Genomic DNA, 13,621 nt, shown 5'->3' on the forward strand with positions numbered 1-13,621 from the left:
CCCCCCACCCCCAATCTTATCATAGAATCATAGAAATGGAAGGGACCTCGAGAGGTCATCTAGTCCAGTCCCCTGCACTCATGGTAGGACCTAGTATTATCTAAACCAACCCTGACAGGTGTTTGTCTAACCTGCTCTTTAAAATCCCCTATGATGGAGATTCCACAACCCCCCCAGACAATTTATTCCAGTGCTTAACCACTCTGACAGATAGGAAGTTCTTTCAAATGTCCAACCTAAATCTCCCTTGCTGCAATTTAAGCCCATTGCTTCTTGTCCCATCCTCAGAGGTTAAGAAAAACAATTTTTCTTCCTCCTCCTTGTAACAACCTTTTACGTACTTGAAAACTGTTGTGTCCCCCCTCAGTCTTCTCTTGTCCAGACTAAACAAACCCAATTTTTTCAATCTTCCCTCATAGGTCATGTTTTTTAGACCTTTCACCATTTTTGTTGCTCTTCTCTGGACTTTCTCCTATTTGTTCACATCCTTCCTGAAATGTGGCGCCCAGAACTGGACACAATACTCCAATTGAGGCCTAATCAGAGCACAGTAGAGCAGAAGAATTACTTCTCATGTCTTACTTACAATACTCCTGCTAATACATCCCAGAATGATGTTTGCTTTTTTTGCAACAGCGTTACACTGTTGACTCGTATTTAGCTTGTGATCCACTATGACCTCCCAGATCCCTTTCTGCAGTACTCCTTCCTAGGGAGTAATTTCCCATTTTGTATTGTTCTTTCCTAAGTGGAGTACTTTGCATTTACCCATATTTAATTTCATCTTATTCACTTCAGACTATTTCTCCAGTTTGTCCAGTTCATTTTGAATTTTAATCCTATCCTCCAAAGCACTTGCAACCCCCCGCAGCTTGGTATCGTCCGGAAACTTTATAAGTGTACTCTGTATGCTCTAAATCATTGGTGATAATATTGAACAGAACTGGGCCCAGAACAGATCCCTGTGGGACCCCACTTGTTATGTCCTTCCAGCATGACTCCAATCTTGCAACATGTTTAACTTTAAACATTCTAGTAGTCTGACTGACTTCAATGGACTACTCACAGCGTTAAAATTAAGCTTGTGCGTAAGTATTTGCAAGATTGGAGCCTATAATTACAAAAAATGTTACATGGGGATTAAGAGAACATACAAAAACCGCAATGCAACAAAAAACAATTCCAATGTGTTTGCCTGATTTAAGTCAATCAAATAGTTTTATCTACTATTAAATGTAAAAACAAACAAGATGTTTTAAGCACAAAGTATATATTTATATCACATAAAACAACTGAAAAAGTATTACATAAAGAAAAATAATGTAACAGAATGTACTTAGGTACCTAACAGGCATGCTCTTACATCTAAAAAGTAACATAGATAACTATATATATATATTTGACAACGGTGCATTCAAGAGTTCTCTAATATAGAACATTTAAAATGTGGAGAGTACTTTTTCAAGATACAGAAAAAAAAGTAATTAATTATTTTAGACAGGCACACTGGCTATTTGTATAAAAACCATGCTTGCAAGTGAAAAGTCACTTTAGTACTAATTCACCAGATGTGCAAAAGCTATGTAAAGTGTTAATCGTGTTGAAATTGTCTCTTCTTCTTTTGCATTGCTTCAGTTCCAACACTGATTGGTACAATTTTTGATCCATGTGATTTACTGACACTGTTGCCTATTCCAAAGCATTTGTCTGCCACGGTACTGCTAAAGCACAGTAGAGTTAACATGCCTCCTCTGTATTCTGAACACAGTATACTTAAATCTAGAAACTATAACATTAGGACAGTGATTTTTGTTGTTTAAATATATACATCAATCAGTATAAAATACTACCCAAAACACTCTTGTACGTCAAACAAATTTTAACCACTTCATCACTTCTGCTTTTGCAGAATAAAATCCAAATCAATTTCAATTGCCAACAGTACAGTATCTCTAAGGTACATTCCCTAATAAATGGAAGAGAACGGAAATGTCTTAAAGTTGATTAAAGAATCACAAAACAGGCTTACTGTCAGAGCAATTCAAGAATTCCCAGTTTGTCAGTACCTACCCCAGCAGTGCTACCCAAATATAGTATAAGCTATTTAGAGTTTTTACAATAAGAAAACATTCCAACATTAAAGCTATGAGAAACACACAAAAGCAAGGGAAAAAAAACCTTGACCTACGCTCATCAAAACTTTGAATTTCCTTGCTTTTGTGGTTTTATGTCAGACCATTCCATTTATTTTAAACGATGTAGTGTCTTTTAAAATATCTTTTGTTAAGTGGTGGAAGGAAAGAGGGAAGAACTCTTAATGGGAGTGTGAGATGCTCCTATAATCCCTGCTATGGACACAATTTACCGTTTCAAGGGCTGTTTCTGTCATTGTGCATGTAAGTGGCCTACTAATCCGTGGACTATTGGTGTAGTAGAATGTAATTGCTGTTAAGATGCCTCAGTGGGAATCAACATTTTAAAAACCATACTCTGCAACAACCCACATATGCTTTTGTAATTTCTGAGTACTAAAATCCTCATGAGAAACAGCAAATGTACTTACTTAGTGGCAATTTTTCACATCTCAATTTCTGTGAGCAATTTTTAAAACTCCAGGACCAAAGAGTCCTTCTAGGTTAATAGTCTACAAATTATTATAAAATACAGCCATTTTAAGTTTTTGGAGTACAGAAGAACTGAAAGACAATTCTTGCTTTTTAAAATGTACTCCTATATCTTAAAAAATGGTCAAGCCCTTTAAAACAATTTCTTTAAAAAAATTCCTTTCAGGCTGAGACTTTTCATACCAAGTTTCATATCTAAAATCTTTTTATGGTCCAGTTATAAACCCTTGAAAATAAGGACTTATAATGTGAATGCTGACAGACCCTCAAACCCTTAATTACAGAGGTGCTAGCTGGTGCCACTATTTATCATCAAAAAATTACTTCATAGCTTATACTGAAAGTTTGATTCATGCTCGTTTTGTTCATTTAAAAATACTCTTTGGAAACTGTGTCAACTCCTGCAGATGTTTTAGTGTTACATCTTTTCCTGTTAAAATATAGGTAAGTCATATTCATCTCTACCCCTGCACTAAACTCTACTAATATACACTTCATTACCTGCTCATGTCACCATCTAACACATATCTTTACAGTCTTCTACACATAGTGTCCAGGGCTTATTTTTCACCACACAGAACTAAATAGTTATTTTGTTTAGGACAGTCTTCATTTTTTTTTTTAGTGTTTTCATTACAGTAGAAAGTGAGATGACAATTTAGATGATTTTTCCATGCTAATTAAGGAAAGACTTTTCATTAAGTTGTCTCCCATCATGGACTTCACAATCTAAACTCACTGATTTAATCAAAATTAAAACCTAACCCCAAGAAATTACTTGTAACAGTCAATTAAAACATGTAGTGTATGGTTTCCCGCTATTTTAAAAGGCATTATAAAAGCTTAGATAGGACACTTCATTCTCAAAGTGCTGCAACCAGATTCTAGTTTCAAATTCTTGCAAGCAGACATGAAAAATAAGCCACTGGTCATTTATTCTAATGATTACATTCAAAGCTAGCCTTTAAAAATAAAAGTTACTGGCAAAACATAAAACCATATGTACTCACTAGCTATTTAGCTAAAATAGACATTTTCGATATATAAAAAAAGCAGACAATTGAGACTTAAATAAGACTGTGAAATCAGAAAATGTAGATTTCACTATTAAAAAAGAACACCTACAATTACATCCCAAGCTACATCTATAATTAAATTCACTAACAAAACAAAACAGAAAACAAAACAAAAACTCCTCTAGTTTTTGACTGACAAAAGTTAGCCTAGAGTACGTGGTCAAAATCAAAGCTGATATAAGTTTCTATATAAAATGACTCATGATTTACTATACCATAAAATAAGAATAAGAACATTCTATTGCCTACCGAAAGAGCTAGCAGTAACAAACACTTAATGTCAAACAGTCTTCAGCCCTCCTTTGAGCTATATCTGCAAATCAGTATTGACTTCTTTTGACCAGATACATCTTTTTGGGGCTTTTCAGACCAGTAAGTTGTGTTTTACCACTTGCCACAGGCAGCAGAGGAGACAACTAGCTGAGCAAACTACAAGTGGTGACATGCAGATATTAACTCACAAATCTGAGTCCTTAGATAAAATGATATGCAAGCGCATATTAGTACAAAAGGAATGGCATTTGTCATCCAAACAGGCTCATCATCCCCCCGCTCCCAATTGAACAGTAGTTGAAACAGCAATAGAAAAAGATCACAAAGATGTCTATTCTTCAGAGTCAACTGTGAGAGAGGTCAGCAATCTATAACAGCAGCGATGGACAAGGAAGAGCAAAATGTTGGATGAAAGAATCTTGTTGAATATTTGTTCATTTATTTTTTTCTGACCACAAACCAAAAGTATGCCACATTGGCTTGTTTTGAACTTCAGGCACAGATGTCTTATCTCCTTAGATCCTTCACAGATTTACAATGCAGTCTCCCTGAGGCCTCTATAACCAAGTAAGAAAACTCTCTTTATCTAGTTTGGTGGCTGCCAACACAGATTCCATGTCATTAAGGATGTCAGAACTCAAAGCCTCCTGCAGACTTGGCATCAGTTCCTCTCCTTCTATATTCATCCCATCTCCTTCCAGTGTCCCAAGGTCCACGTTTGTCCCTGGAATGGCTTCAAGGTAATCTGGGAAACGGTTCTGATGGGAAGGTATGTTACTTTGGCTGATATCACCTAGTTATAACATAAAACAAACAGACATTAAACATATTGAAAGTATCAAACCAATACACTTAAGATAACAAATTAGGGGCTTAAATCCTGGTTGCCTTACTCATGCAATTGATCCCATTAATGGCAATCTGATTACTCACATAAATCAAACAGTAATTAATTCTCAATGTACATAGAAAATTCCTCTTGTGTTTACCTTCCCAGTTCCCCAATGTTACCATACATCGATCTTTACAGTATTTGCTGTACATGTACAGTATTCTTATACGACATTCAAGAAAAGCAATGGCATCTTGTAATAACTGAAAGGATATTACATAATTGAGCACAGTCATACTAAAATATGAGTTTTTGTCCTCAGTCTAGGACAAGCAACATTACTCCACAAGCTAATGCACGCTCAATATACACATAACCATAGGATACCACTACAATTTAGGAGAGTTTCCCCTTAGACAGAATCTTTGACTAATTTCTTACAAACAAGTTTGTGGCAAACTGCACACCTTTAAAATCCTCCTAAGAGACAAAAGTTATGGAAAAGAATGCTGTAGTATTTCTGATCTGGTGCATATCCACAAGATAATGCTGTCAAGAATCTCTCAGCTTCCCTGAACTGCATGTTCCTTCTTGTGCACTAATGACTGAGCAAGCAAGAAAGACATATATATTGGGGGGAGGGGGAGGGAGAACCCTTGCATTATAGGTATAAAGAAAAACAGACCTGTATCCATTTCATCAACGCTGTTCAGGAAGTCATCAGGGGTTCTGGGTACACTATAACTGCTCATGCTGAGGCCACTGTCTGTGCTCTCATCTCTGGAGTGATATGTCCCACTACATTAAAAGAAAAGAAGTGAAATATGAAGGTGGAGCTTTTCAAAAATTAAAACTGTAAAATGTGCACATTTTGGATCAGCTCGATGGCTTTGGTGAAAGTGTACCACGCTGCCATACTGAATCAGAATTAAAAGCTAACAGCTTGTCTACATGAGACAGCTGCAACAGTTTAACAATATTAATTTTAAAAATCTTTGCAGACATTCCTTTTTCTGCTTAAAAGTGAGTTATTTCAGTTTGGCTATAGTTTGTAAGGAATCTCATTAAGCTGCTCTTTAAAAGTAGCAAGATCCAGACTCACAAAAGGTACTTGGGCACCTAACCATCCCACACTTAGGCACCTAAGTCCAAGTTTTAGGTTCCAGTGTGATCCACAAAACTCCTGCTTGGCTGCTTACTAACCACGTGGGCATCTAAAGTTTTTGCAGTCAAAGTTACGTAGGCATCTAAGTTTCCACCTCTGGGCATGTGCATAGGCACCTGGATGCCTAGCATGAAGCAGCTATCTCCTGACTAAGCCCCATAGCAATCCACAACTCGTGGCAAGATAGGTCTCCCACCTCTCAAGAGAGTGCTCTAACCACTGAGCTATGGGTAATTGTTATGTGGGTCTCCCTCAATCTCTCCTAAGGAAGTTGTTCTATTTTAATTGTTTAACTGGAGCAGGGGGGCTGAAGCCTCAGCCTCCCACTTCTCAAGTGCCCGAACCACCAAGCTACAGTCATTCTCTCTCTCTGGCTCAACAACCAAGGGCATGTCTACACTACAAACTTAAGTTGACATATGTTAGGTCAATTTACAGCCACCGCGGTAATTACCTCTCGTTATTAGCCTCTTATGGACATGGAGTTATGATGTCAGTGCAGTAGGGCACTTACATGGGCAGGAGCAAGGCTGTAGCGTGTACACTGACATAATTAGGTCAACGTAAGCTGTCTTAGGTTGATCTAACTCTGTAGTGTAGACCAAGCCCAAATATTCATCCACAGTGGAACACCTCCAACAGGAAAGATTAAGGGCACCATGTCAGACTATCAACTCAGAAGGAGGGGGAGGGAATTAAACCCAGATTTCCAACGTACCAACTGAATGCTGTAACCAGTGGGCTAAAAGTTATGAGGCGTCACCACGCCCACCTGCAGGTATTTTGTGTGGCATGAGGCAGGCACTTAATCCATTCTCACAAGAAATAACTAAAAGGGGTGCCTGGTTGTCGATCACTAGCACACTGGGCTGCCAGGAGAGAGGCAGGGGCTGAATCTCCTTAGGATCTCGCACTGGTTAGCTTAGGTGGTTTCCCACCTAGCATGCTGGCTTTTGTAGAATGCATTCCTAGGCACCTATCCCTCCCATGCACTGTATTGGGAGCCTAGGTGCCTAACTCAGGTGACATGGATTGCAGGGTTGTTCCTGTGATTTTCTGGGTGTCTAAAAGTTAAGCGCTGTGACTCTCTGCATCACAATACATAAGTCCCTTTGTGGATCTGAGCCTGTGTGTCTACACAGAGCTTTGTACTTGTTTAAACTAAATCAGTTTAAAAAACATACCTCTAATTAAAACTGGTACAAGTTTGTGTGTAGACAAGACTTAATCACAATATTTATCCCTTGTGTAGCACATTTTCATAGCATTGCACAAATATTAACTAAATAAAAGGACACTAACAATTTGGAAAAAAACAATTTTTTTTTGGTAGCCCAATATTACAAATGAAAGCCAAGGTTGTCTCTGCACATGCAATTTTCTAATTATCATCCACTACTGTGGGCATGGATCAGCATTCATGTCGCCCGCCCGAACAGTACCCAGCCTGTGCAAGCTAATGATCCAATTAGCATATCAAACTCGATGATGAATCCTGGTCACGTACCACCTGAGGCATGTTGCACATACCCTAAGGAGAAGACTGTGCTACCACCAATTCAGCTTCACTTTTCATAGCAATAGTGGGAGTACTAATGTAGATCAGCCATCGGTATTAAAACCACTTTAATCTGTTGAGAATAGGTCTATGGCATGGGGGTAAACAAACCAGGTGTTACTAGGGGCCTATTGATACTAGCTCTCCTATAGTTGCTGCTACCAGGGGGCACCAGGGAGAGCAGTAGGATGGTGGGAAGTTTTTAGAAAAATACTAGTGAAAACAAATACTAAAGTTACTATAACAGACAATGATTAGAGAAACAGACTAATTGTTCAGTTTGTTTGTTCAGTTTGTTTGTTGTGCATTTGACATAGATTTCCTGTTTACCTGTATTTTTGGTGAGAAAACACATAGGAAGAATGCAGAAGATTTTCAAACCACTAACTTCATTCTGAATATTTATGATTTGTTTCCAATTTTCAAACCCATATTTCTTCAGATTGTGGCAGCATAAAAACCAGAAATCAGTTAGCTGCCTTAATACTGATTTTTTTCCAGTTTCAATAAATACTTGAACCCTAATGTAGCTTTTGTGCACAACTTGACGTAACACTCAGACACACTCTAATCCTTCTGGTAATGCACCCATGACACATGTATGGCAGTAGTTTTTGTCACCTACAGACAAGCAGACATTGGATAGCTGACATCTGTTCAACCCAGGATGTAGGCAAAATACTGTCAACAAGAAATACCAGATTGATTTATTGAAGACATTTTTGCCATACTATCAAGAAAACTCAACATTTTTATAGGATTATTGCTTAACAAAAAGCTTTTCATCTGGATTTTAAAACAGCATATTTGATTAACCATGCAGTATAGTAAATGTTTTTTTCCCTTAAGCCGGCAGAAGTCAACTGTTCAAAGTAATAAATAAGCTTTTCAAAATGTCTGTGAAAAAATACCATTTCTATTTGTGGAGTGAAATGCTAGAAGTAGCACTGAACCTAAAATGAACTAAATCACTCGAACAATGAAGTTTTCTTGGCTGCTGCGCTCATGCTTGGAACTGCCACCCTCTCCTCTTTCTTCAGATCACTCCTGAAAGCATACTTCCTCTGCCTTTTAACAGAAATCTCTTGAGATAGTCACCATTCTAGATGGCCATACCACCTAATGGTATTGTGTGGGTCTAAACTTGTCTTACCTGAATTAGACTGGGTGCATCTCTGGAGAAGAGACTGTCTTTCTAGATGTTCATACAGAACAAAGCACAATGAATATTACCATCAGCACCAATATAGAATCAAACAATTAAAATATTATAGGACTGCTGATATTTTATGTATACAATAATAGAAGTTAAAAGGTGGAAAACACCTATTAACTTAAAGATGCATCTTTGCGTGCTCCATCTTAAAAGATTAAAATACTACAAAGCCCACAAATGCTAACCACTGCCATTAAAATTGTGTTCAGTGAAATGCTGACAACCCATTACTTAAATTTTTAAAAAACTGCTCTAAGTTGGTGTCTTTCTCTGAGTCTCCCCCAGGATGTTCTGTATTTCAATCTATGTGACTGCAAGCTCTTTGGGGCAGGGTCTTTTGTGTCTTGTACAGAGAACAGCCTGATCTCCCTTGCCAACATACTAGTTAGTATAAAACTGATTTATGTTTTTACTGAAAACAATCCTGAGTGTAAAATGCTCAATTCAGAACAGGAATTAGATTTAAGAAATTAAAAACTCTTAAACCAGGTATTCCAAGCCACATGTTAGCGGTACACTCTCCTTGAGATAGATATGATAAGAATAGTTATGAAAAAGAATATTTAACCCAGAAATACTTTGAAAATCTGCAACAGCTACAATCCTCCCCACCCCCCAGAAAAAAAAAAAAGTTCAACAGCTCAATGGGGCTTTGATAAAATATGTTTTTGGAGCTGGGCCCAGCATGGCTGTGGTTCTTTACAGCAGACTCTACTTATTGGCTATTTTTTCTTCTTAAGGAAGTGTGAATTAAGATCAGCTTAAAAGTTTGACTTTTCTAGCTTATAGCCATTTCAAATAGAATCCATCACATGCATTATTTTTTAATTTAATGCGTACGCATCAATATTATTTACTGTACAACATTTATAAATCCACAAACTGAATTACCATTATCAAAAAGCAGCAACTAAAGTTGCCAAGGGATTTCACATATAAATATATAACAAGCATTTGAAACCAAGAACTATTTCTCTAAAGTCAAATAATGGATTTTGAATATGTGAAGATACGACCACCGAAGAATGAACCACAAAATACTGAAAGTTTCTCTGCACTGGCTACAATAACTATGCCTTGAAAAACAACAAGGAGTCCGGTGGCACCTTAAAGACTTACAGATTTATTTGGGCATAAGCTTTCATGGGTAAAAAACCACATCAGAAGAAGTGAGGTTTTTTACCCATGAAAGCTTATGCCCAAATAAATCTGTTAGTCTTTAAGGTGCCACCGGACTCCTTGTTGTTTTTGTGGATACAGACTAACACGGCTACTTTATGCCTTCAAAGCAACCTTTTCATACCAGGAGAGGAAGCCATGACCTACTTGGCAACTACAGCTAGTGCGGACAGACTTCTTAATCCATGGAAAATAGCTGAGGGTCCACCATAGGGAGAGATCTCAGGCCCAAGAGATGGAAGAAGAAACAGCTAGGGGAATGAAGTGGACTTGCTAGCTGAAAAGGATGCTCAGTCCCATCAGAGGAGAACTAGCTGGCTTTAAAAGACAGCTGGGATATCAGAAGGACTAAGTGTGTCCGACAAAAATAGCAGAACTGGAAGGGAAAGTTGATGCAAGCATATGTAGAAGACAAATGATCTGGTTGAAAAAATGACCCCCACCAAAAATTAGCTTGAAGAAAATAAGCAGTCCTTAACACTCAACTCCTTACATACTAATCTCTGCTCCCTGAAAACAGATTCTGTGCCCTTGTGACTGAAGTGGTTTATTTATCTAGGTGTTCAGGAGACCACTGCTGCTGGAGATTCACTGCAACATCCCTCCACTGCCACATTCTTTATGACCAAGGTAGGAAGAAACATTGGGCAAGAAGCCTGTACCAGGAGATGGCAACTGCAGACACCATGGAGAAAAGGTACCAGGAGAAAGGAGCAAGAGCCTCTTTCCTGCTTTGCCAGGAATTCTACCAATGACTTGTAAGTGGTCAGCTCCAGTCTGCAATCAGCAACTTCTTCTGCTACTCACACCTGGCAACACCACCACCCTCTCATGGATTTACCAAAAACTCTCTTGCATTTAACTACTTTGTTACCTCATAGCCACTGTATGGCAGTATACCCCAGGTATTCTGAGACCCACATGTTGGTTAAAATGTTAAGGTTCCAGTTGCTTGGTGATGGGTGTGAATATTAATTTCTGAACAACAACAATAATACACAACCCACCCTCTGGGTTCTGTCTGTGATGTTATTGACATAAACTGTGACCGTATAGATCATTGTTGCAACCAGGGTCCTGTGGTTGCACCAGTTCTTACACAGAGGAGGCCAAGTGGGGTGTCTATGGAAAGGTTGTAGTTTGCTGGTTATGATTATGCTGTCTGTATGTGCGTATCATTTTTGTATTTGAAGTTATGAATATTGGCTATGTATTTGTTTGATTCTAAGTAGCCTCAGTGAAGCATTTGGTCAGCTTCTTGAGAAAGGACTAGTCTCATTAAGTGGCCAATCAAGAAACACTTAACTGACAATGGACTTTGGGAGACGCCAATCCATATCTGAGCTTTCCTGGGAACATTCGAACTAACATGTAAACAATGGTGTTGGCCTGCAAAAAGCTGAATCATTCATAGACATGTGACTTGCCCAGGTGGCTACAAATTCCATCTTGTTGCTGTGATCTTGCACAGGAGAACAAAGGGGTTTCCGCCCACAAGAGAAAGAATATAAAAGGCCCTGGAAACCTCTCCATTTTGTCTTCAGCTGGTTCAAAAGATGGCCTCTCCACCCCAAAGAGATGCCTGAAAGAAACTGGAACAAAGGACAGTAACTACAGGGGTGTGAGTAATTGCTGGACCCAGACTAGAAAGGAGTCTAGTCTGTGAAAGAACCTTACTGGAACATCTCTGAGGGTGAGATTTACCTGCATTTAGTTTCCTATTGTATTAGGCTTAAACTTGCGTGTTTTTGTTTTACTTTGCTTGGTAATTTACTTTGTTCTGTTTGTCATTATTTGGAACCACTTAAATCCTACTTTTTATATTTAAAAAAATCACTTTTTGCTTTTTAATTAACCCAGAGCAAGTAATTAATACCTGGGGGAGCAAAGCGCTGTGCATATCTCTCTATCAGTGTTATAGAGGGCGAACAATTTATGAGTTTATCCTGTATACGCTTTATACAGAGTAAAACAGATTTATTTGGGGTTTGGACCCCATTGGGAACTGGATATTTGTGTGCTGGAGACAGGAGCACGTCTTAAGCTGTTTTCAGTTAAGCCTGCAGGTTTTGGGGGATGTGGTTCAGACCTGGGTCTGTGTTTGCAGCAGGTTAGCGTGTCTGGCTCAACAAGACACGGTTCTGAAGTCCCAAGCTGCCAGAGAAAACGGGCTCAGAGGTAGTCTCAGCACATTAGGTGGCAGTCCCAAGGAGGTTTCTGTGATCCAACTCATCACACTGTCCTCCTGTGACATTTATTCCATAAAAATGGAGGTTTCCTGTGTTTTATGCAGTAGTTAACTGATTTAGTCCCAGGAATAAAATAAGGATTCCATTTTTTTTTTTTGGCACTTATAAACAGTTGGCAGAAACATCTCTTGTAGCTTGTCTGTTTGATAATTTTAAAGCATTAAAGACCAGAATGAAGCACCTGCAATCACATAATCACACTGACAACCTACAAAGCCAGCTATTAACGTGGGCTCAAAACAGCAGCAGACTTTGTGGCTCTGTCCTCAATATGCAACGTTGTTTGGCAGGACGGCCTGTTTCTGAAAGCATCAAAAATACTGCCTTGCAGAACACTGTGCCTCCTGACAGAACAGACCAACAGACCTCATCCACTGAGCAATGGGCTCCCACAGGGATCCGTCTTGGAACCTTCGCACTTGGATATTTATATCAGCAATATGCCATCAACCCAGTCACAGAAATTTGGATATGCAGATGATGCCACAGTTGCCACCCAAACAGAATGCATACTCACAGAAGATTTGAAAAAACTGAAAGTGTACTATTGGTTATGCTGACTCCAACCACACCTTCAAAAATGCTGCGTTCCACTTGAGTAACCAACACGCAAAGAAGCTCCGGAATGTCATCTTCTGCAACAACTCCAGCACGAGAATTTCCCAAAATATTTTGAAATAGTTCTGGATTGCACCCTCACATACTGCCAACATCTGCCAACATGGCTGCCAATATAAAAAATACAATATAATCCACAAGCTAGCTGGGACCAGATGGGTATCAAGATGCTTAGCCCTTCTCTTCTCAGGAGCTGCATATACTGCATGTCAGTATGGGCAGGTGGCACAAATACGAAACCTGTCGACATGCAATTGGACATTGCTCTGAGAATTGTCACAGGAGTGTTGGAGTCAACAATCAATAGTCTGGCTTCCCATCCTTGCGCATATCTTACCACTGTCTCTCCGAAGCAGCAGTAATAAGAGAATGCAACTGCACAACAACAAACACAGACTTGCCCATCTATGACAATCTCCAAGCACCACCCCCGTCCTCTCCTATGATATTGCCTTATGTCCAGGAACCCCTTCTGACTGGTGTCCAAAGTTCTCAAAACCAAGACACCCCCACCAAAACAGTGGGGGTCAAGAATCAAGACCTGATTACGGATCTCACAGACCAACCACCTGGATTCAGCATGCTATATAAGATTTAGATCACAGCAAATGGCATCAGAGCCTCACATGAGCTTTGGAATTACTTAGTGTACAAACAGAAAATGAAGGACAGCATAATATGTGCACGTGTGAACTGCTGCCCTCCAAGATCCTTCTGTAGAGGGACAGCCTCTATTCGTTCCATTTCACCAGAAGTCAGAGTGGATGACAAACTTGGATGTCCACCTTTAATGTTGATTTGCAAGTTGTCATATGAAAGAAGAAGAAAGTA

General features: G+C 39.0%; 1 protein-coding gene across 16 annotated transcripts in view; it reads right to left on the reverse strand.

Moving 5' to 3' along the window:
- Positions 1-1,234: 1,234 nt before the first annotated feature.
- Positions 1,235-13,621, reverse strand: part of YAP1 (Yes1 associated transcriptional regulator) — a 180,127-nt gene continuing 167,740 nt past the window's right edge. For 11 of the 16 annotated variants that reach the window (XM_045019300.1, XM_045019309.1, XM_045019284.1 and 8 more), the window contains 2 exons: positions 5,491-5,603; positions 1,236-4,766 (listed from right to left, as the gene is read on the reverse strand). In XM_045019300.1, coding sequence (XP_044875235.1) covers positions 4,531-4,766; positions 5,491-5,603 — 349 coding nt within the window. In that variant the 3' untranslated portion in view covers positions 1,236-4,530. Of the gene's footprint in view, positions 4,767-5,490; positions 5,604-13,621 lie in introns of all 16 variants that reach the window. The other 5 variants (XM_045019291.1, XM_045019264.1, XM_045019255.1 and 2 more) reach the window with 1 other exon arrangement.

Source organism: Mauremys mutica, chromosome 1 (assembly GCF_020497125.1).
Source record: "Mauremys mutica isolate MM-2020 ecotype Southern chromosome 1, ASM2049712v1, whole genome shotgun sequence".
Taxonomy (NCBI): domain Eukaryota; kingdom Metazoa; phylum Chordata; order Testudines; family Geoemydidae; genus Mauremys; species Mauremys mutica.